This window comes from Stomoxys calcitrans, chromosome 4, assembly GCF_963082655.1.
Source record: "Stomoxys calcitrans chromosome 4, idStoCalc2.1, whole genome shotgun sequence".
Taxonomy (NCBI): Eukaryota; Metazoa; Arthropoda; class Insecta; order Diptera; family Muscidae; genus Stomoxys; species Stomoxys calcitrans.
The window spans coordinates 93957812-93981886 of NC_081555.1; the positions used below are offsets into that span (position 1 = coordinate 93957812).

A 24075-nucleotide genomic window follows, 5' to 3' on the forward strand; every position below is an offset into this window, starting at 1 on the left:
TGTAAATAAATTTCGAAGAAACCTTAAGCACTTAAGAACAAGAAAGAATTCCAAATTCCACAAGTCAATGAACTTTTGTTGTTTGCTACCCTTCTTCAAGTGCAATGCGGTAAAGAATAGCAAAGTATACCAAAACGGCAAACAATGCGTTCAGAGAGTCAGTCAATACCAAGAAACATCATTATGGATATGGATGGATGGAGACAAAAAAAAGCGTCTGTCTATATTGTTGTTTTCGCCAAATGCTCATTTCCATTGTTTGCCTGATGAAGTCAGAAAGTAAGAAGTCAAACATACGTACATATTTACTGTGTATGCGTTTGTAAGGGGATACCTACTTAACAACTATAATGCAGCAACAACAACAACAGACCTAAAGCCGGTGTCATGTAGCACAACACGTTAATAATCATCATTCACAACTCTCCTTTCCTCGGCTAGCGCTCTATTATTATGATTTTTTTGCTTGTTGTTTCCCTAACAATTACACTTTTTTTGTTATGCTGCTCTTTTTCTGTTTTGAATGAAAGTGCGAATTTTTGTAGTTTTTTTTTTGGCTTTATCCTATTCAGCAGCACTTTGATGTTGCGAAAAAAGTTAGTGTGGTAAAAAAGGGCTTGTTGTTGTAGCTAAAGTTTGTACATGTCAATGCAGCTACATACATACAACATTCATACATAACATACAAGTCTTTATTTATAGACAATGTAGGTAAATTTTCAAGGCTAAATAATTGTGTAAAAAATGTTTGCTTTTTGTGTTACATTTGTCTTCCCTCACCATCTCACTATCATATTGAGTGTCGAGAAAAAGATAAAAAATGAAATTCGCACGTTTAAATAGCAAATATTTTTGTATTTTTGTTTTGTTCAAAATACTTTTATGCTCTTCACATTTTTTTGTGGAGTGCGGAATGTAACCCTGTGTCTGGTTAAGACTACATGAATTGCATGTATGGCTTTTTTACAGATCCCTCCTTCATAAAGGTCAACCATCGTATAATACTAGATGTTGCTTAAATCTATGATGTTGCCAGATGATTTATGGGAATATGAACTTTATTTCTAAAAAAATATTATTGGAAAACCACACGAATGTTGAAACTAAATGTAGTGAGTGCTTTTAGGAAAGTAGAGTTGGGTAGTTCCGGATGGAACTAGTTCATTGGAACTTATCCAAGTAAGGAACTGCTGGAACTAGTTCCATCCCTTTCTTATAATTCCATAGTTCCCTTTTTGTACATGCACAAAAAAAAAATGTATGCGACTTTGTTTAGATATGTAAGTTAAATAAAAACATAGAAACAGTGATGTCAATAGTTTAAAAATAAATTTAATTTGTTGTAGATCATATCATGAAAATGCATTTCATCGATACATAAAAATGCGAAATATCGATACATAAATAATAAAGAAAAGAGAAAAACCAGAAAGACCTCGAGCTTGAATTAAAAACAACAATATTAAATAAATAACGTCGAGTTAAAAATAATCAACTTAATTAATTAAAACTTAAATTATTTGCTGTGGCTAGAGCAATAACTCCTCTTTGATGACTTCGGCACATCAATGATGCATGGAGTCTCAAGAAATCCTGTTATATCCCAGAACTTCCGGATTTGTCAGTCGGTTCTCTGTAACATAATTTCAATGTCTCTCCATAAATGTTCTTGGGATTTAGGTCAGAAGACAGAGCAGGTCACGACTTAACCTGAACCCCATTGATTTGAAATCACCCCCTTGCCAATTTACAAGTATGTTTCCGGCCATTTTCTTGTAGAATACTAATTTCAGAATCATATTTCAGTTTGCCGTATCAAGCATTGCAAAATTGTAAACTTTTCAATGACATAATTACCAGGTAGTGTACCGTAAACAGCTGAGTACAATTTTTTGCCGCGAAGTGCACTATCTGTCAACGAGTTTTGGTTGTTTGTGTGTATTATAGTTAAGAACCATTACACACACAAACAACAAAAAATGGCGCGAACTAGTAACATACACAAAATCAGAGTCACACTAATCACTGATTTTAACTATCTGTCAAAATCAGTGATTAGTGCGACTCTGATTTTGTGTATGTTGCTACAATAGTTCGCGCCATTTTTCGTTGATTGTGTGTGTAATGGTTCTTAACTATAATACACACACACACAACCAACTCAATATTTTGTTGTTAGACAACTGCCACTACCTGGAAATGAATATATCTTGAACTTATCCATGATGTCTCTTACATTATTATAGTACCTATACCGTTGTACAAAAAACTCTAACGTATCAATACTTTAGCCCCAACAGGACTGAGTGTCTTTTTTTTTGTAAATTGTGATTTATATTATGTATTGGTCATATCGGCAGTTGGCTTTCTAGACCTTGTTCCATCAAATAATACAATTTTACATTCGTTGGTCTACAGTATTTTCCTCCATTTTTCAATCGGCCAATCGATATGCTCTATAGCGAACTTAGAGTGTGCAACTGCAATGGTACCATTTTTGGACTTTGTGAATTAGTTATTTTTCAACAATCGTTTGTGGGGTCCGTTAGTCCCCCTTAAATCCTTTATTAAGATTCAATTGATGTTTTACATCGATAGTTAATGTTTTACATTTGAGTCCAAATGTTTCGATCTTTTTTTTTAAGAATGAGGCATTTACAACCATATACATGAAGTGCTTATTTGTTATATACTGTATAGTAGTTTTTGGATTTCCCCACCGAATTTATTGGACGAAAGGTTTTCATTAGCCAATATCCCATTTTTAATCGATTATAAAAGATAGAAGTCATTGGTAGTGGAATTCATTTTTCTGCTAGATAGGTATGATTTATTAAAAAAACACATTTGTCCGCTACTAGTTTAGTTTTGACATAATAGCATTGTTTTAGATTGGTTGTTGGTGTTATAAGGCCTTTTATAGTCAGTGTTTCGCCTTGCGGTGTAGTTTGACCACGTAACTATATTCACAAATGCCCCGACATTAGTGAGGGGGAAAAACGGCACAAAATGTTTTGATGTTTCCACCAGGATTCAAACTCAGACGTTATATGTTATGGACGCACCAGAGTAGCCATAATCATAGTTTTCGGATTTTTTTTTTATTATTTTTTACTCAAAAAACAAAACAAAAACAATTTTTTTTTGATAGATTTAAGACGTTTTCGATGTAGGTATTTTACGTCGGAAATGTATGTTAAATACGTCAGTGTTCCCGAGAGTCCATCTCAGATCTTTGGGCTGTCCAAATATCCTCAATGTTTGTTTTCCATATTTCCTTTTCAAAAACATTTTGTCTATGCAAATCTGGCATCACCAAAAAGTACTCGTATTTACAGTGACAGCCGGTCGGTCGTTTTGTTCTCGTGTTTCTTTTGTTTCTGGCTGATGCGCAATGCAACATTGTTTATGTATGTGTTTTATATCTTTCTTCTTTCGACTTTGTTGCTACTTCTGCTGAACTTTATGGATACCTTTTCTTGAAAATTCATAAAAAAAGTCAAAAGTTTTCAGTATGACGCCAAACCAACCAAACAACAGCACAAAACAAACTTTCGAATAAAAATCTCAAACGAAAAAAACTTCATAATCGTTTTTGCCGGTTGATTATAATTAAGATTGTACAGTGCCATGAAACAAAAACGAGAAGAATTTTATGAGTGGACAACACACTTACAAACTAATGTACTCAAATTTTAAAACGTTCCATACAAACGTACTGCACCCTACTATTTACCACTATATAATATAGGTAAGAAGGGCTTTGAAAGGAGACAAGAGGGTAAAAAAAAAAACAACAAAAACAAAGCATTTGCGTCGACGACGACAATATACAGAGGGCTTACAGTGGAAACATATGGTATACATAGGAGAAGAAAAAACTCCATTGTGTGCATCAACACACAAACGCACGCGTTCGTCCACAGGAATATATGAAATTTCGTATGAGCAACTGCCGACGAAAAACCCACCACCACTCAATTGAAATGAGTATGAAAATATTAAGCGAGACGATGTCTCGTTTGCTTTCTAGCTGTGTCTTCTTATTGATGATTATGAGGGGATGGTGATGATAATAATGATCATCACCAACATCATCATCATCGTCGTCAACATGATGACGTCAATAGTGATGATGACGTTTTATAATATTTTTGTGTGGCAAAAATGCCACAAACCCTCTCACACGATGAATACCTAGAAAAACTGTATTATTTTTCCGCACATACAAACATACACCTCACTCATTCGTGCCGAACAATCCAATTGTAGGGGAAGGGGAAGTTGGCAGCTCTGCGCGCAGAGAGCTCATGACGGCAGCCCAGCAACGAAAAAATAACAACAACAACAACACCACCACACGACAAAAGAGCCCAAAACTAGCTAAAGCAAATATAACAAAACCAACAAAAGCGTCGTCGTGGTAAAGCATATAAGAAAAACATACTCTGCCGCCAACAACCATGTCGCCGTCGTCAATAGATGGTACACTATATGGATGGTAAAGGCAAACGTATTAGTGGCCAAGGGCTAGTAGTATAGCAGCAAGCAGCAGTAGTAGGCAGGCAAGCAATAAACATACGGTAAAGAAACGTCGTTTGCATTGCATTGTGTGAATAATATTGTGTGTATAGTGAATGTAGTACTGCGCTCCTCTTCTGCTTCTTCTTTTTGTTATTCCTTTTCTTCCACTTCCACACTTCTGGCCGTCCGTCGTTGCCGTGTGTATTATAATAGAAGAATATACAGCACATTGCTGTACCGTATGGTGGCTTTGTGTATTGTCTGTCTATAGAAGAAGAAAAAAAGCCCAACCAAGCAGCACAAAAAACCAAAGAAGTTCCTCGTAAATTCAAAGCGCGCCCTATAATAATACCAACTAGAAAAAAAAGAAAAAGTTTCTTTCGTTCGTGTCTTTTTTTTTGTGTGTGTGCGTGTTTTTTTTTTGTAAAAGCCAAGGGAATACAGCTGCCGTGCATTGTATGATTTGTGTGTTTTGTGCATAGAAGAAGTGTGTATTAATATTATTATTATTATTGCATGATGTCGTCGTCGTCGGTGTCGGGAGGAGTATAAACACAATAGTATGAAAATGAAAATGGAACGAACAACAAACGAATGTAATACAATGATGAGATGATGTTTGCTCGTTTGTGTGCTAATGTTTTATTTTTTGCAATGACATCTCTCCGTGTTTACCACTTTTTAGATTTTGTAATAATGGTGCAAGTGATACTAAACCAAACAGAAAGTGTGGTATATCTCAGCTTCCCAATCCCACCTATTCCTCTTACCTTTACATAGCTTTCTTTAATACCACATATCGTACTAAAGTTTTGTCTTTTTTTGTTGTTGTGCATTTAACCACAGAGCTTTTATGTGAGTGTTCTAAATTGCCTATGGGTTGAAGACCAACCAACTACTGCAAACAGCAATGTTAGCAAACCCAAAAAACTAAAGCGAAAAAAATGCATAAAACAAACCAGACATGTCTGAGGATGACCAACCATATTGTCGTTGTCATGTCGTGAGGGAAAATCCCCAATTTCTTATGTTTAATTTTTTCCATTTAAATTGTTAATGTTTTATTGTCTACTAATAGTTTATTTTGTGGCAAAACCATTATTTTAACGGACTTAATGTTATGTGCGAAAAGATCAAAATATCCGTTAATTTTTTTACCACAGCTTCCTATAACATTTTGCAGACATTTAACAGGAATGAGTCTCGTCCCATTGATATTTATATGATTTTTGTTGTGTCATACGCTGGCAAACACTCATGTATAGTTTCTAGTAACCTCTTAGTGGGTCTGTTCGAGGTAGATTTTACAAAATACCGAAGCAAACAAATAGTTTATTGTTATAAAATTTGTCTTTTCAGATTTTTATAGCTGAGTTGCTTTGAGTTTTTGTTTTAATGTAGTAATATACGATCGAAGTTGGGCCATGTCGGTCCCGATCTTTATAAAGCCCCCATATAAACCAATATCGCTCACTTTATATCTTAAGGATTCGGATGTACGATCCGACTATCATAAAATTTTAAATATGTATGCATACATATGTACCGATCTTCCCATATATCGAGACAGATTAACACATAGATCCACTTTTCGGTATAGATCGATCTCTGTACTGGTTTCATGGCGGAAGCGAAGACCCATTTGTTTACAAAAAAAAAAAAAAAAAAACATTTTCTCCCAATTAAATTTGCTTAACATTGATTTGTAGAATTATCTCTCTGTATTTTCTGCTAAACAATGAGGTACGTAAACGGCTTCCTAAAAATGTTTTTCAAAACGCGAACGGATCTAATACATGATGCACCTTCAAGGCAGTACAAAGCAAGCAGCTGACTCAGAATTTAAGATTGTTCGCTATCGTTCTATTATATTTTTCTATTTATTTTGCAATGAAATTTGCAGATCTACAAAGTTTAAGCAGAATATTCTTTGCAGCTTTAGGAAAGTTGGGAAAACCCTTTAAGAAAATATAACTATTTATTTATTTAATATACTTGTGTACTTTAGTTTAATTAATTAATTTTGTGTAAGAAGCGTTTTTTTTATTATTAACATTTTTCGCTCAAGCAGAATATTCTGTTCAGCTTACAGAATAATTGCCGAAGATTTCAACAAAACATTACTTTTTTAAACATATCTAATTAAATGAAATTCTTTTGCGTTAGCATAATCTTAGCTTCATATTACATTAGGATTGATTGTTTTTAAGTGCTTTTTTAAGCCATTAGCATTAAAATGGCTTTAATTAATTTCAAAAATATTCAGCATATAGGTAAGTTTTTTTAAAGAATTAGACAGTTTCCCACATGAAAAGAGGAATGCAAACCCACCCATCCTTAGATTATATTGTCATGGATTTAAAAGAGATCAGGCGTCTTGAATAATGTCAGTTTACAGTATTGCTCTCATAGGACATGATTTGCTTTGATTTCTTGTATCTAATTTTACACAACTTTTGTATGAAAGCAAAGGGACTCATTAACGATAAAAATACTAAATTATACGATATGTATTCTCATGTGTTTTGTTTTTTTCAAATGTGGCTACTCTGAAATTTGTACACATCGTGTGATACGTACGAAAAATTTAAAATGGAAAATGAATTTTGGTATAAATATGCATTTCTTTCGATGAAAGCAAGCTGTTGTGGACACAGATAGTGACAGCACTTATCTAAAGCACATGACGTGTAATAGCATCTTAATTATAATAACATCAACTGAAAATGTAATGCAAAAGTCCGAAGAAGTTGTCATTTTTGGAAAACGAATAACCAACAAGCAAAAACTATTGTCACAGTTTCTTATACGCATCTTTTACTCACACGTTGCCATATTTTTGTTTTTTCATATAAAATTGGTTGATACACACATATATATGTACATATGTATGTATTTACTGGGTGCTGTGCTTCGTCTTTTTTCCTTTTCTTTACTCACATGCGTCCTATATTTCCTCCCTTTTTCTTTTGGTGATTCTCTGTCGTTTCAAATGTAACCGCGTCTGCGTGTTTGTGTTTTTAAAAAGGCCACCAAAGAGGAAAGTGAATAAAAATCAAATTAAATTTATTTTATTGCAGAAACAAAAGCAAATAGTCAAAGTGAACTTAAATATAGAATTATATAAATGAATTAAAAATTGGCTCAAAATGATATGAAAATCACGAGATAACAAAAAACACAGCCAAAAGTCAGAAAAAGTGCGCGCGCGAATTGAACCAGGCTGTGTAACTAAAAGCAAATTCCAACAATTACTTTCTAAACCGCGAGAAACATAAATCTAAATTTAAAATAAATAATTAGCAACCATCACCAATGCCAAGAGGAAAGCATTTTTATAAATTTTCCCAAAATAAATTAAATAAGACGACAATAACAACAACAACTACTGATGTGATTAGCAACGACACCAAAGCTTCACATTTTGCAATTGTAAAGCCGTTCTCAAATAAAAATGTTATAATCTTTTTCTAAGCAAGCAGAAATCTAAGTTTACATGCGAAAACTTTTTTACATACACACCTACTAAAAAATAATAAAATAAAAATAAACGCGAAAAAACAAGTTAGGTATAGAAAGTCAAGCAACCACAAATGCGAGTAAGTTAGTGCTGGTTGTTCCTTTTAAGAAAGTTAGATACGTTTTGAGGCATCGAAATAGATTTCCTACAAAAGAGTATGTCAGAACACAGCGCTTGGGGTCAACGCCAAGCGACTGCTGCCGAGGCTGCCCTATGGTGGCCCGGTGCTCTCGCGGCGGCAGCCACACAACACCAACAACAACAACAGCAACAACAACAACAAACAATTGATCAGCAAACTCTTCAACATTATCAGCAACAATTGGTTGCCCAGCAACAACAACAGGCCGCTGCCGCAGCCGCTGCTGTCCAGCAACAACAACAACAATTGCAACAGCAGCAGCAGCAACAGCAGCACCAACAACAAGTTGTCGTCCAACAGAATCAACAGCAAGCCCATCAAAATAATGCCAACACCACTTCTGGCGTTGGCACCCAACAGCTTTTCACATACAAAATGGCTAGTAGTTTTCCCAATCCAGCCACGACAATGGCCCAAGTTGTCGCCACCTCAAATGCAGCCGGTACACCTGCCTACGATTATCGCTTAAATATGGCCCAGGCCGCAGCCGCCGCTGCCGTGCCCGGTTCACAATGGTGGTATTCAGCAGCCAATCAAGGACAAATCGATGCCAATACAGCCGCCCAATTGCAACAGCAACAACAGCAACAGCAGCAGCAACAGCAGCAACAACAGCAGCAGCAACAGCAGCAACAACAGCAACAGCAGCAGCAACAGCAGCAACAACAACAGCATCAGCAGCAACAACAGCAATTGCAGCAGCAGCAACAACAGCAGGCGCAACAGCAACAACAACAGAATGCGGTAAGTGTCCCCACTTATATTGCGAACGCTTTTAATGAATTTTTCCCATTTATATCATACACCACGTGTCTGTTTTACCTCATTTTATATTAACTAATTGTTATTAACGTATGGCTTCTTCACCTATTACCCCTTCTCTCATGTTGCAGGTACACCTATTTATTCACATATTGCCTGCCACCCATATGTTTTGTTATTATCTTTTGTTTTATTAATCCCGTTATCTGAGTTGTTAAATCTCAAGCTTAGTTTAACAGTTCGGGACCATGGATTCGAGGCTTTCGTTTTTCGCTACAACTACAACTAAACTGTATCACAATAGTCTAAAGAGAGTAACTACATGAGATCGATTTCACACTGCCACTATTACCATACGCAAACTATCTAAATTTATTTCCAAAATACTACATGTGGCATAAGGACTCGGAGTTTTGAGAGGATTATATCACGACTTCAAACCAGTTCTATTATATCTGCGTAGATCGGTGAAGAGGCCATTGAGATCTTTAAATAATTTTTTTTACCATGCACCTAAGTCAGTGATCGGCTTGTTGTGCGCTCTCAATACTTTCAAAGTAACCTTAAAAAAAGATCTAAGGTCAGGAATCCGTGCTAATCAAGGCAAAATCCCCCGTTTTTCTCCACTCCACGCCTTTAAGTTCGTTCAAGTTTGGCCGTTTTGGTGTCTGTTAGAAATTATCCAACTTCTCATCATCTTCCCCACTTGCTGTCACTTGCCGCACCTATTCTACATAAGTGCGATCGTAGTCATGTGCCCCATAATGATACCGAAAATATATTGACATCCTTACTACCTTTCAGTAATGGTCTCGTCTTCTTACGATCTCTCGATAGGATTTTCGTCGTTCTACCGACTGTTTCAATGTTCCACAGTGATACATCCTTTGTTCGTCGCCCACGGGCTTAGCTCGGATTGCGTCGCCCCGAATAGCTTCGAGTTTATTATAAAAGTCCTCTGGCTTTCACGGCCAAATCGTATGCCCCTCATTTCCCCCCACTTCGTTATGACCTATCAGCTGTATCGACCCTGCCATTCTCTGAGATTGCGTTAATCTTCTTACACTCCTAGATTGTCTGCGACCTTTTATCGTCCTGGTTGTTATAGCCCTGTTGACCAATTTACTATCCGTAAAGATGTTCGCACTAGACATCCTCGCGTGAACACCATACTCCCGGCACGGGTAACTTATGAGCATCACGCAGGCCGGAACTTTGAGCTCCAATCTGTGTGGTGTTCTGTCATATAGCGGGCGAATCCACAGGTTTGCAACTGCAACTGCAGTCGCGAAAAAACAGCGGTAGAGTGACGAGTCTCAGTGTGAGGCAGGGATGGAAAAGTCAGTAATTTTTTCAGTACTTTAGTACTTATTTTAGTACATTAGTACTTTCTTCAGTACTTTTTCCACCCGAGGCGTCGGATTAGTACCTTTTTTAACAAGAATTTTTCAAACAATTTGGATGTTTTCGGACTTTTTGGATGTTTTCGGACTTTTAAAGACTCGAGTATTTCTCACTTAACGAAATTTACCACGATAAAATAGCGTTATTGAGTTGTTAGCCGATCGAATCAAGTCCATCCGTCTTGATTCAGTTCATATTTAGAAACAGATGCCTCATGCACAAGTCACCTTATTTGACTTAATGAAACTCTAGAAAGCTTTGAGACACGAACCCTGATACTTGACCTATTTCATTTAATTCCCATATTGTACCGATTAATTTATATGGCCGTTTGGGGGGTTCCCCCTAGTTACTTGACTTGAAATTTGAATATCTGATTTGTGTTTTTAGGTAAATATAATTATGCAATCACAAATTCGTCCAACCATCTCCGATATGTGTATATCTCGGACATATGGCAAACCCTTCGTTTTCGGTTTCCGTTAAGGTACAATGGATGCTTATTACAGAGTGCAGTTCGATTAAAGTTTAAGATCAACCATGTACCTAGTTCGAATGACGAGTCGCATAGCGACACCACTTCATAGAGATACTTGGCTAGATACCTCACAAATATGCTAACCTCTACGCAACGGTGGCCGCCTTCGTCATCGGTTAGAGTTATATATAAATTAGCCCAAAAAAATTAAGTCTCAGAACCAAAACCCTTTTGGCATTTTCTTTATTTAAGTTTCCATCACACATTGTGTAATTAGTAATCGTTAGGGCAGAGGTTTTCCAGAGATATATTTTGTTTAACTGCACTCAAATATTTTTGAAACCTTTATGCAAAACTTAAAATGCTCTCTCGTTCCAAAAAGTACTTTTTAGTACCATTTTATATTTTGTATTTTCCATCCCTGCTGTGAGGCCGAGTGGCACCGGCTGTTGCTTTAATACTGAGTGCCTAGATGCTCGATACGACAAGGCGTGTTATTGGCGCCTTTACATAACCAATGATCATCATGTTCCCGCGGCGATTGGTCGTATAGACCGGAACGAGCATGGCAAGGATTGCCGAGAATTTTTAAAAAATTTTTTAATGTTTTAAATAAAACATCAACGATGCTAAGAAGCGCAAAAAAACGCTTTGGAACTGTTTTCCCGCATTCAATCGGCTTTGCTCTCTTCCGGGCGTTCACTATGTTTTGCACAGGCTTATTAGTATTGACTTGTATGTAATCAGTTTTCTCGCACTCACAATCTTTATAGCATTGACATTCTCGTTTTTTATTTCAGCTCGCACTCTGTTCGCACCCTTATGCTCACGTATCCCTGCTTGCAGGTCAAGCAGTCGTAAACAGATCTATGTCCCTGGGTCTTCAATGTAGACGTCAGGCCTATTCTTTCCTCTAGTTTTATCCATGATTTTTCAGATGGGAATACCAGAGTACCACTCTACCTCAAGTGTCGTTTTAAGTTTTCAAACGAAACATCATTCATGACATTCAGGTTTCCTCTCGTCGTCTCACTTGTATCGTGATGCTATGACCAGCTCCTACCTTCCATTCATTCTCCCAATGCCTTCAGACTCATAGCCACAGTTGCTGCCTCAAACTTAATCTATTTGTCTGTGCGTCGTATATTTAGAATAGTCTCCAGTGCCCTAGTGGGCGACTCGCTTATGGCAAGACAAGACAAGTGGCAAAACAAGTTCTCTCAATCCCATGACAACCGGTTGTAAGTACAGGATTAACCCGATGGTGTCCTTCATCAGCAAGGGTTGCCATCTCAGTGCCAAATACATTACATGTTCTCCAAACCTGTTGTATTTTCTTTACGTTGCACGTTTTCTCCATCGCGGTCCACCAATCTACTGAGGCGGAAGTAAGAATTGGTCTAAACACGCTCCTATAGAGCCGGATTCAGGCCCCATTTCGAGGCTACGGCCCGTCTACATAGCGCCCAACATCTGTGAGCCTCCTCAGTACGTTTCAGGATATGAAACGTCCACTTCAATTTTCTGTCTAAGATCAATCCCATGGCAGTCGGATGTACGTACCGGATTGACATTTTTCATCGGCAAGGGCTGCCGCCTCAGTGTACAACACACGACTACAACAACTACTCCCTAATTATTTGACTTTGTCGGAAATCGAAATCGTTCTGTTGAAGAAACGTTCAGTCTTATTTGGGTTACTAAGAAATCGGCGATTGATTCTCAACCATGAATTTGGATATAGAAACAATAACTCAACTGTTCAACAGGTTCATTGAATAATAGGTCTATTATTCAATGAACCTGGTCTAGTGGCTAGATCAGTGTGTTGGTCCTCACATTGTTAAAATCCCCTCGATGTCTATGCATACTGCGAATGTGTACGTCTTGGCATCGAAGGATTCTTCTAGTTTATTCATAACTTCGTCCAGGGCGGTGTCTTCCGACCTTCCCTTGACATAGACATGCTGCTTATATCCCAGCAATTCGCTGGATATCCTACTCCTTTTCATGGTATCCACAGTATGTCCCATGGTTTTGAATAGAAAGGGCGTAAGGCTTATCCACCACCTATACCACCATTGCCTTCTGCCAGGCTTTCAGACACCATATTTCAAGTACTAGCACTATGTGATATAAGCGGCCAGATGGGTCGCCGCCAAGTTGTCCACCTCCTTGTTCGCCATATTTAGATGGTATGATGCGTTCTCAGAATCTCAGTTCTTTTAGTGCTTGAAATCAAATTAAAGTGGCAACCTGCAATCAAACTCATAGATTTGATAGTACCTACCCACAGACCACAGCCTCTAATAAATTAAAATTCCGCACATGGACATACAGCTGTATTCAAAATCAATGAAGTGAACCACCTCATATTTTTTCAAAGTTGGTATCTCTACTTCCAAGTTAAGTGATATTTAAAAATTTTTGTTGTATCTAAAATTTTACAGATTTTTGTAATTTTTTGCACTTTTCAAAAGAAACAAAACATCGAGTTAGAATATTTTTTTTATGAAGCCTTCGATATTTACTCTTCATCGTCATTACTTTTAAAGCCTGTCTAGCCATATACCTCAGTGTATCTATCTGTAAAAAAACGCTAACTTTCGTACAAGCAATCTCGTAAGATCTTAGTTCCATTGTATTCGCCCTAGAAGAAGAAGAGAAAAAAAAGATCGAGAAACGCTGAGAGATAAACAAACACCGAATCAAATCGAAAACGAACGCACTTGACAAAAAAAGGGGGGGAACTAAACAAGTCTTCAAGGAAATAATAAACTAAAATGGAGCTCCTTCCGTTTGATTGCTGGACACTCACACACACATATTAGATGTTCAATAATTCCTTCTGTAGCCAGCGACAGCAAAATTATTGATCTCATAAGCATAGATCTTGAAGTGTTCACAGTAGACAATTTGCGGCCATATTTTGAGCCACATCGGGCCTCATACCTAATGATAATGCATGTATTGGGCAAAAGGCATACCCGCAGAGTCAAGTTCCCCTAGATTGAAAGAAGATTCAAGTTTTCCCTGGTATATCTCCGTGGCCTGACACTCAGGGAAGGATAATTTTTAACTGTTCAGCCATCTCGCTGGAAGACTTACGTTGATTTGATTCCGACCAGAGACTTTGATCTGTCGCTACTGGCCGGCCCATTGACATATAGATTAAGTGTGAGGCAGCCACTACGGCTATGAGACTTAAGGCGATGGGAGAATGGATTGAGGATTGGAGCACTCAAACCATCGCGGTACAATCGAAGCGACGTTAGAAAACCTGGAAGGAAGGGAAGAGGTTTCCGATGGGATACCTAAGATGAACTTTGAAGTCAAGTGCGAAGCACTTCTGCCATCGGCACAGTCTTGGATTGACGGAACCCTAGTATTGCCATCTGGAAGACCATGTTACACGGATGGATCAAAACTAGAGGACAAAGTGGACCTGGGGGTCTACATTGAGAACCCAGGAACTGAGATCTGTTTTAGACTGCCTGAGAATAATACAGTCCTGCAGGTGGAGATCCGGGCGATCAAGTATTGCGTGAGGTGATGTGGTGCTAACGCGAGGAAGTCGAGTGTGAATATCTTTACCGCCAGTAAAATTTACCATTAGGGCAATAACAACCAGGACGGTAACTGTTCAGCCATCTCGCTGGGAGACTTACGTTGATTCGATTCCGAACATAGGCTTTGATCTGTCGCTAGTGTGGTTTCACAACTCTTAAAAATTATCTCAGCAATTTTAATTTCAAGCTCCACTATAACCTAACCTAACAATTGATTATATATTGCCAAATACAGTTCGAGAGTTTTAAATTATCAATTAATTCTCGAATTTTTATTAGATTTACATCACTTCTGGGGACACTGTTCAATTACACAAATATTCATTCCTTTAACGGAAATAAGGCGAAATTATTTTCGCAACATGTGCCTATGTACTCTTCACATATTTTCTTTAATATTCGTCAATTCTCATTAGTTGCTTTATGTCGGGCAATTCGTCAATTTAATTATAACAGCTGTTGCGCTTTTGCTGCCAACAGTAAATTATTCTCAATTTAGCCATGATATGACCACCTTTCATCTAACTTGAGGACGAGGAGAGGGTTTCAATGCTAGCCGGCCTCTACACATTCATTTGCCTGCTTCCTATATGGATGTACAATTGTATTGGCGCATGCATCTATCTATACTAGGCATAAGTGTGCACATTTTTACCTCTCTCTGATAAGGGACAGCAGCAAACACATGTGCTCAGTACTGTAGTGGATTTAAATGACAGACAGCTTATGGAAAATGTAATCGGCGAGGGAAGTTTCGATTTCGCGTTTGGTTTTGATTGCGTGTAGTCTGTTTGTTTTCATGATGTCACATACCACCATACATACAATATATGTATGAACGAGACTATCACATTTTTTTTTTTAGATTACGATTGAATCGTGTCCACAGGATTTCTTCTTTTATAAAGATTTCAATACATACATACATACGTATTGATAAATACCAACTCGTGCTATTTAAATTTATAAATTGGCCTTTATCTGGAATACATTTGCTTGGACAATCTAGCCATAGCGTAATAGCGTGAAAAATTTAGAACTAGCTGGGTCAAATGTTTGACTAATCTGAACGTACCTTAAGACCAAAAGTTCAGGAGAAGCTCAGCTGATAGCTACCGGGCATGTCCAAAGGTTGCGGAGTATCGAGTGGAGCGGTGTCAAGTAGAGTGGAGTGGCCGGGCACGGAGTGTCTGTGATACTCGAAGTAAAAAGGCGAGATATTGGCGCCTAGAAATAACCAATCGCATTGTGTTCCCGCGCCGATCGTTCCTATGGTTCATTGTGTCGTGCAGGAGAATACAGCTGGCATTAAAAGCACACATAGTATTTCCATTTAAGAATTCCATTTCAAAATATTTCACGGGCAAATACCGAATCTAACACCAACATTTATGCAGAAATCGTACCTTGTTACCTTTAGTGGGTCAGCATGTTTTCTAATCCGACAATGGTCCCCCATGACTATCTCAATGAGTCAGACCTCTGTTCTACTTATTGATAGCATAGCGATTGACCATTCAAGATTAAATGAGGCCGCATAATCATGGATCGTTCACAGGGCCAATTTTTGATCATTTGTCATGCGTTGCCCTTCGGGGCATATCTTGGAGTACTAGCTTTCATGTTTCCCACAAATTCTATCGAGTTTCTAATAACAACTTTTTTTTTGTAATAAAACACTGCATTAGAGATATCTCAAAGACTTATTAACGGCTGAAGTACAATCAAAACATTTATGAATAGAACGCGACTTCATTCATATGGCCATCGGTGGTAAGTTTGCATCTATCAATACGTTGGACCCATTTTTTTGTGACTCGGCTACACAATTCGGCCTAAACGACCGCTATTTCCTGTTCAATATTGGCTCTGAGTTCTTTCAACGTCGTCGGCTTGTTGGCATACACCAATGACTTGACCTAGCCCCAAGGAAAATAGTCTATCCAATCGACTGGGTCATTTCTTTAGAAGCTAACGCACTCATAAAACTTACTTTTCAAGAAATCCATTGTAAGGAGTGCTATGTGGCTTTTGGCACCGTCCTGTTAAACCACATGTCGTCCAGGTCCATATGTTCCAATTCAGGCCAAAAATAATCAATGAGCTTGGTGCGGTAGCGTTGTCCATTCACGGTAACGTGACAATTGGTATAGTCAACGAAGAAGTATGGCTCAATGACGCCGCCAACATGCAAACCGAACCAAACAGTTATCTTTTGTGGATGAAGTGTTGATTTATGAAACACATGTGACTTTTCAAAATGCAAATGTGCCCATGAACATTTAATTAAGGAACCGGGGCAAACTTCTCACATACCAGTGAGTGCTGCACGATTTCTTTTTATAGCCGATTCTAAACGGCTTGGGGTACATTACACGACAATGTACCCCACAAATGTCGCCAGCATTAGTGGGGATAACCACCGCTGAACATTTTTTCTGAAGTTCTCGTCAGTATTCGAACACAGGCTTTCAGCGTCTTAGGTGCATATGCTAACCTCCGCGCTACGGTGACCTCCCATGTGTATTTTCACCCGACCAATAACACAAATTTAATTTATTGACGAACCCATTAAACCAAAAATGTGAAATGGAGTTAACGCCTTTAAGACCAAAACAAAATAATCGCGTTGAGTTTTGAGCGTTACGTTGTAAAATGCAAATCTCCATAAAAAATATCATAAAAGTAACGCGCAAAAGTTAAACAATTTTTAACTTTTATACCCAAAAAAATCTACTTCCCGTATAGCAACACTGAAGGAGTCTCGATTTTCCGGCACGGGATAGCTGTGAGCACCACACCGACTGGAATATTGGGCTTCAATTTGTGTGGTTTTCATTGCTGTCACGTCCACAGGTTGCGGATAGTGGAATCCTCCATACGGAGTAGCTTCGGCAGTCGCGGACAATCAGCGGTATCGAGCGGAGACTCTTAGTGAGAGGCCGGACGGCACAAACACTGAGTGCCTATGATGCTCGATATGACAAGGCGAGTTATTGGCGTCATCGGTTCTTTGGACCCGAACGAGCTTGCTCACATACAGGAGCTTGACGTGGATCGCCACCTTCACATGACAATATGGCTACAACAACAATAATAACAATACTCGATTTCAGTCGTCAAAGCTGAAAATTCTTTAAATTTTGCGTGTTGTTTTTGGGATTTATTTGCATAGTTGCATTTTCAACGCAAAGTTCATAGCGTTCATTCTGTTTTGTGCCTGAAAATTGCGGCCACCGACTACGAATTTCGTTGGTAAATTTTTATGATTTGCGGACGTTAACCGTTCGTGTACTTTACCATGTTGAGTTTACTCAATAAATTGACAGTGACAATTCGATGATTTTAAAATTGCGTTCACAAATTAAATTCAAAGTTTTCAACTCTCTATTGGAAACCCCTTTTGTTTCCTTGGAATTTCTAACGTTATTCCAGGGAATGCAATCTGAACTGCTCTATCATTTTTAGGGATATCACGGTGTAGTTCCAATCGGCTTAATCAGGTCAAGGGTACAGTACTTTTTTTTAAATTAAATTGTTATTATCAAATCTGCAATCTACCTTGTCTGGGGGATGGGATATTGGTTATTTTATTCGAATGAGAAAATATACCTAAACTGAAATAAAAAAACACGACACTATAAATATAATTCCTGTGCATGTATTTACACACACACTCATACATCATGTATAAGAATTTGTAAAGATACAAAATCTGCCAAAAAAATGCAATGTAAAACTCTGTCTCTTCCGTCTGCCAGTATCTTAAAGTCGGAATAAAAAAGAATGCATATAAACAATAAATACCGAGTACATGAGGAAATCGTTGTGTCTTTAGTAAAATACTACCCTTCGTTCACATCCAACCCCTTTCCACATTCTCGGATGGCAATGAGCAACAGCGTGTGTCATGACTAGGGAAAGATACTGTTTTTTCTTTTCTTTAAGTCTCACAACTTTATGGAAAAAACACCAAGAAATATAATAATGATGTCAAAAAGCACCCAAAAAGAGGGCAACAAAAAATGAAAGAAATCCGACCGACCTACACACGACACAGTGTAAACTGTTTGTTGAATGAACAAAGTCAATGTATTAAAGAAAAAAGAAATGCTAAAAGCCAGCCGGCTGGCTTGTTAATGTGATTTTGTTTGTTCGTCCATGTGTATGCTTTTGTTTTGATGGTGTCGTTTGTTGTTATTGTAGTTGATGTTGTGTTATCACTGGGTTACCAATGGAAATGACATTGACATTGAATCAAATACTACAGCAACAACAGTACAATGAAAGAAAGCAACAACAACAAAATCCTATATTATACAATATTATATATGTATGCATGTACATTTAGAGTAGAGTATAATATAATGACAGGAGCAAAACAACACCAACAACCACTAATAAATACTTCAAAAATAAACGGTGGTTTTTCTTTACAATATAACAAATTACTATATACCCACACACGAAATGTTGTGGTGGCGTCGGCGGCGGCGACGGTGTAAAACAGTCACAACAAACCATAAACACTTCACGCATTCGCCACAAAATCATGCTCTGTAAAATGATACAAAATGTGAAGATATGGCGACAAGTAAGGGTATTGGCTGCCTGGCTAGCTGGCTAGACAGAACAATGCTATAACAACAAAACAATGAAATAACGGTAACAATAGATATTGAACAATACAACCACGTGGTGGCTCTTTTATTGGTGATTAGTTGTGTATATATTTAGGTAAACGTATGTATGTACGTCTGATGGACTTTTTTTTTAATATAATGACGCGTTAAATAATGTTACAGAGAGAATACGTGCTTGTTTTTTGTACTCCTTTTTTCCTTTTGTAACTCTTAAAATATTGATCTCTACCCCAGAAGTTATTTAAGGGTGATTTTTTTTAAGAGATATAGGAAAGTTTTTCAAAAACAAAAACACGTACAATTCAAAAAAAATGCATTAAAAATTTTTTTTTAATATATAGCACGGTCCATATATTTTAATGTTTGAAGATTATTTCTTGCTTATTTTGAGCGTGATTAAGCCTCAAATGTTCCATCCGCTTTGTCTAATTTTGGCATACTCTTTCCAACATGTCGGCCCGTATCTCACAAATAAAGGCTTCAATGTTGTCTTCCAATGTGTCAATTGCCCCACAAAAAACAGTCTAAAGGCTTTAAATCGCACGATCTAGGTGGCCAATTGGCATGTGGCACCGTCTTGTTGAAACCATGTGTCATGCAAGTCAAGCTCTTGCATTTTGGACAAAAAAAAGTTTGATATCATCTCACGGTAGCGCTTACCATTCACAGTAACGTTACGATTCCCATAACTTTGATGAAGTACGGTCCAATGATGCCACCAGCCCATAAACCGCACCAAACTGTGAGTTTCTGGATGCATTGGTAGTTGTTGCAATGCTTCTGGCTGATCCTAACTCCAAAATCTACAATTCTGCTAATTTGCGTGCCCATTGAGCCAAAAATAAGCATCGTCGATGGAATGGAAGAAGCGCGCGATGAACTTTCTTAACAGAGCACGCCTTTTGCTTCTGGTTTAGGTTTTCCAAGAGGACAACGATCTCAAACACATTGGCAAAAAAGTAAAATGTGGCTTGGGGAATATACAAAAAGTGTCATAAAAAGGGCCAGAAAAGTCCCTTCATGAAAACCCGTTTAAAAATTTGTGAACAGAAATTAAGAAATAAAAGCTTTTAAAGGCATTACGAATATTTGAAGCTTTTTCCCCACCGAAGGATATTAAAACCTTGTCAAATCAATTGGAAAACATTGCTTTTACTGGCAAGCTTCTCATATATTACTGAGTGCTGTCCGATTCAAGATTAAGCTCAATGATAGGGGCTTCCTTTTTATAGCCGAGACCGAACCGCGTGACGCAGTGCGACACCTCTTTTAAATGGCTGCCATACCAGATGCTATATTACAAATCGCATGAAATTGTAGCTCCTAGAGGCTCAAAAAGTCAAATCGGGGGATCCGTTTATGTTTTTGTAGCCAGATTTTCGTGTGGAGGTGGCGATCCTCGTCAAGCTCCTGTGTGAGCAAGCTCGTTCCGGTCCAAAGCATCGATCGCCGCGGGAACAAAATGGTCATTGATTATTTAAATGCGCCAATAATTCGCCTTGTCATATTGAGCATCATACGCACTCTCTGAGACTCTCGCTCGATACCGCTGATTGTCCGCGACTGCCGTTGCAGCTACTCCGTATAGAGCATTCGTAGCTAAGCTTCTCGTTTCAGCAATGAATATCACACAGATTGGACCTCAATGTTCCAGCCTGTGTGGTGCTTACAGCTCTCCCGTGCAATTTTTTTCAATAAATTTTTGGTTTTTTCTTCCTTTTAAAGTCAAAATTATAAACCAAAAATAACTTGCCATTAGTTAATGTGTCGTCGGTCAATGACTTCGTAAAGCTTCATTTCTACTTGATGTGCATGCATCAAAGTTTTGTGTTTTGTTTTATACATATTCCCAATTGTTGATTAGCTAAGCTGTACGATAAATAAATTTCTAGATTTCTTTATCGCTTCGCGCTCTCCCTCGTCCAATTCGAATAGTCAACTAAATATACAAATTCCATAAACATGGCACGTTCTCTGACAAACAAATCTGTGGAAAAAATGAATACAGGCAAACAACAAACAAAAGAAAAAAGAAATACCAGAACTTGTTTAACCGCTCACATAAATAGCGATAATACATGCTATAATCCCATTTTTTAGACTACTTGTGGCTTTCACTTTGCATTGGACAAAATAGCAACAATTAAAAATGATCAAATGTTTAAACATTTCGATAAATAAAATTGAGAATTTTTTACATGGCTCACAAATTTCGCCAGTCGTTCAGCATCATAGGCGGACATGCTAACTTCTCTACGCTACGGTGGCCTCAAAACACTGAACACATCAGAAAAATTGCCGGCTTCAGTGTTCCTCACTAATACTGACGTCATTTGTGAAGTGTTCTCTGCTAAGGGGTGTCGCTCTACGTCACGCCGTTCTGAATTGACAATAAAAAGGTGTTCCCTTATCGTTCAGCTTAAACTTGAATTTCATTGATATTAGAGCTGTTTCTTATTCCATCATGGGAAAATTTGCAATTTGATGTTGTTATGAAGAACAGTTTCAGAGGACTTTACTTTGTTATAGTCGTACTCTTGTGCAAATAGGCGATCGTTAGTAATCGTGCTCCTGAGATTCACATGTATCTATTAATCTTTCCTTTAAAATGGAAGATGGAAGGCCCGTAAGACAAACTAGAAATGACACGTAGATGATATTTGTTTTAAAGATAACTCATGGTATTTACAATCCGCTATAAGCATTTGCTTCGAGTTTATTTAGCGTAATAGCGTGATTTCTTTATATTTGGCTGAAAACCCGAACCTTAATACTTCAAAGTGAACAAAACGTTTGTGTATCGCACCATACCAATGTTAACACGGAAAAGCTTTCGTCGTAATTTTATACCCTCCACCAAGGTATGCTAATTTCGTCATTTCTTTTGTAACACTCGAAATATTGAGAAACAGCTTGATCGTCTTAACATTCTAAGTCGATTTAGCCATATCCGCCCGTCTGTCTGTCCGTCGAAAGCACGCCTACTTTCGAAGGACTGAAGCTACAGCTTGCTTAAAATTTTGCACAAACACTACTTATTAGTGTAGGTCGATGGGGATAGTAAAATCGGTATATGTTTTGATATAGCTGCCATAAAAACCGATCTCGACTTCTTGAGCCTCTATGGGACGAAGTCCTTATCCGATTCACTGAAATTTTGTATGAGGTGTTTTGTTATGACTTGCAGCAACTATGACAGGTATTGTCTTAATCGGTTCATAACCTGATATAGCTGCCATATAAGCCAATCTCCCGATTATAATTTGTTGACCTCTAGAGGGCGTAATAATTATCCGATTTGGTGAATTGAAATTTTACACGACTTCTACTATGGTCTCCAACATACAAACCAAGTATGTTCCGAATTGGTCCATAACCTGATATGGCTCCAATTGCATAGCTATTCTTATCCACTATTATCGATTTAACTTTTTAATCCCCCATAGCTTCTACTATGGTTTCCAACATCCAAACCAAGTACTTCTTGAACCTCTAGAGTGTGCAATTTTTATCCGATTAAGCTGAAATTTTATTGCGACCTTCAACTTATGTGCCAAATATAGGCTGATATAGCTCCCATATAAACTGATCTCCCGATTTAACTTCTTGAGCCCATATAGGCTGCAATTCTTATCCAATTTGATTGAAATTTTACCCAACTTATACTATGGTCTCCAACATCCAAACCAAATATGATCGAAATCGGTCTTTAAACTGATGTGACTCCAATAGTCAGATAGGAGATGTGTACCCAAGAATTATTAACCGACAGGTTCATTATATGGACATCTTATAGCACACCTCACTTTTATGATCTTTGCAGTGTGCTAAATGCTACTAAATTTCCCATAAACATTCCATTGAGGAGCAGGGGTTACTTCTCTGATATCAATGAGTGCAGTCCAATTAAAGTTTAAGCTCAAAGACAAGCGGACTACTTTTTATGCTGAGATAGTAAGGAGATAACCACCGCTGAAAATTTTTTCTGATGTTCACGTCGTGGTTTGAACCCAGGCGTTCGGCGTCGTAGACGGACACGCTAATCTCTGCGCCACGGTGGTCTTTGCAGTGTAAACATTAAAAACGTATACATTTTGAACGTTACTGGGTTAAGTTAAGTAAGAGTGGCAGTCCTTTACAGACTCAATTCGGCAATTTTTAGTCTATTGTGATAACACAGTAGCGACAGACCAAGGCCTCTGGTGGGAATCGAATCCATGACCTCCGCATAGGCAATCCGAGCACGCTACCAACTCGGCTACAGGGGCGTTACTTAAACTTATATGTATGCATATATTTAGAGCAGTGGCTGGCAAACTGTTGCACATATGTGTGTACGTGTACAAGAACCGAAGCCCATGGGCTTGGAAATAATGTGCATATTAATACACGGGCCCAACACAGGTTTATAGGAATTTTTCTTGCCTACTCGAAATTTTAGAAATCAGAAAATTTCTTCTTTTCACCACATATGCACCTTTTAAAAAACAGACATCTACTGACATTCCACAATTTTTTCGAAATTATAGGAAATCTTGCTTTAAAGTTATAATTTTTTGAATTCCAATCCATTCCCATCAATAATGAAGAAAGCACCACCAATAAAATACCAAAGACAAATATTTGTTTATATGTAGGTTTGTATGTTTAATTTCTCATAAATATTTTATTAGAGTTAGTAGTGTGTACATACATACATACATAAATAACATTATTGAATTTTAAGAGAGGAAAAATACCAAGAAATTAAGAGGAAAAAATTTAAAATTTTGGTCAACGAACTTTTGGAATATTAAAAATGTAAGGCCAATTCAGGCCAAAACAGGCAAGCCAAATAAACAAGCCAGCCGGCCGACCGAAACCAAGTTAGTTTGTTCTTTGTTGTTGTTACTTCTGTTCGTTTGTCTTCTTATCGTTTAATATAAACTGCCACCGTCGTACACAAAAAGTCGCTTGAGTAGAGGGAATGTTTGTTTAAATGTATGTCCCGAGAAAATTTTGGGAAAGGGAAAAGCCAAAATGAAACTAGCAAA

General features: G+C 37.8%; 1 protein-coding gene across 6 annotated transcripts in view; it reads left to right on the plus strand.

Annotated features, from left to right (window-relative positions):
- The window catches only part of LOC106082136 (high mobility group protein DSP1), an 84172-nt gene that overhangs the window by 18720 nt on the left and 41377 nt on the right, over window positions 1-24075 (plus strand). For 5 of the 6 annotated variants that reach the window (XM_059367025.1, XM_059367027.1, XM_059367026.1 and 2 more), the window contains exon 3: window positions 8340-8930. In XM_059367025.1, coding sequence (XP_059223008.1) covers window positions 8340-8930 — 591 coding nt within the window. The remainder of the gene's footprint in view (window positions 1-8339; window positions 8931-24075) is intronic. The other variant, XM_059367028.1, reaches the window with a different exon arrangement.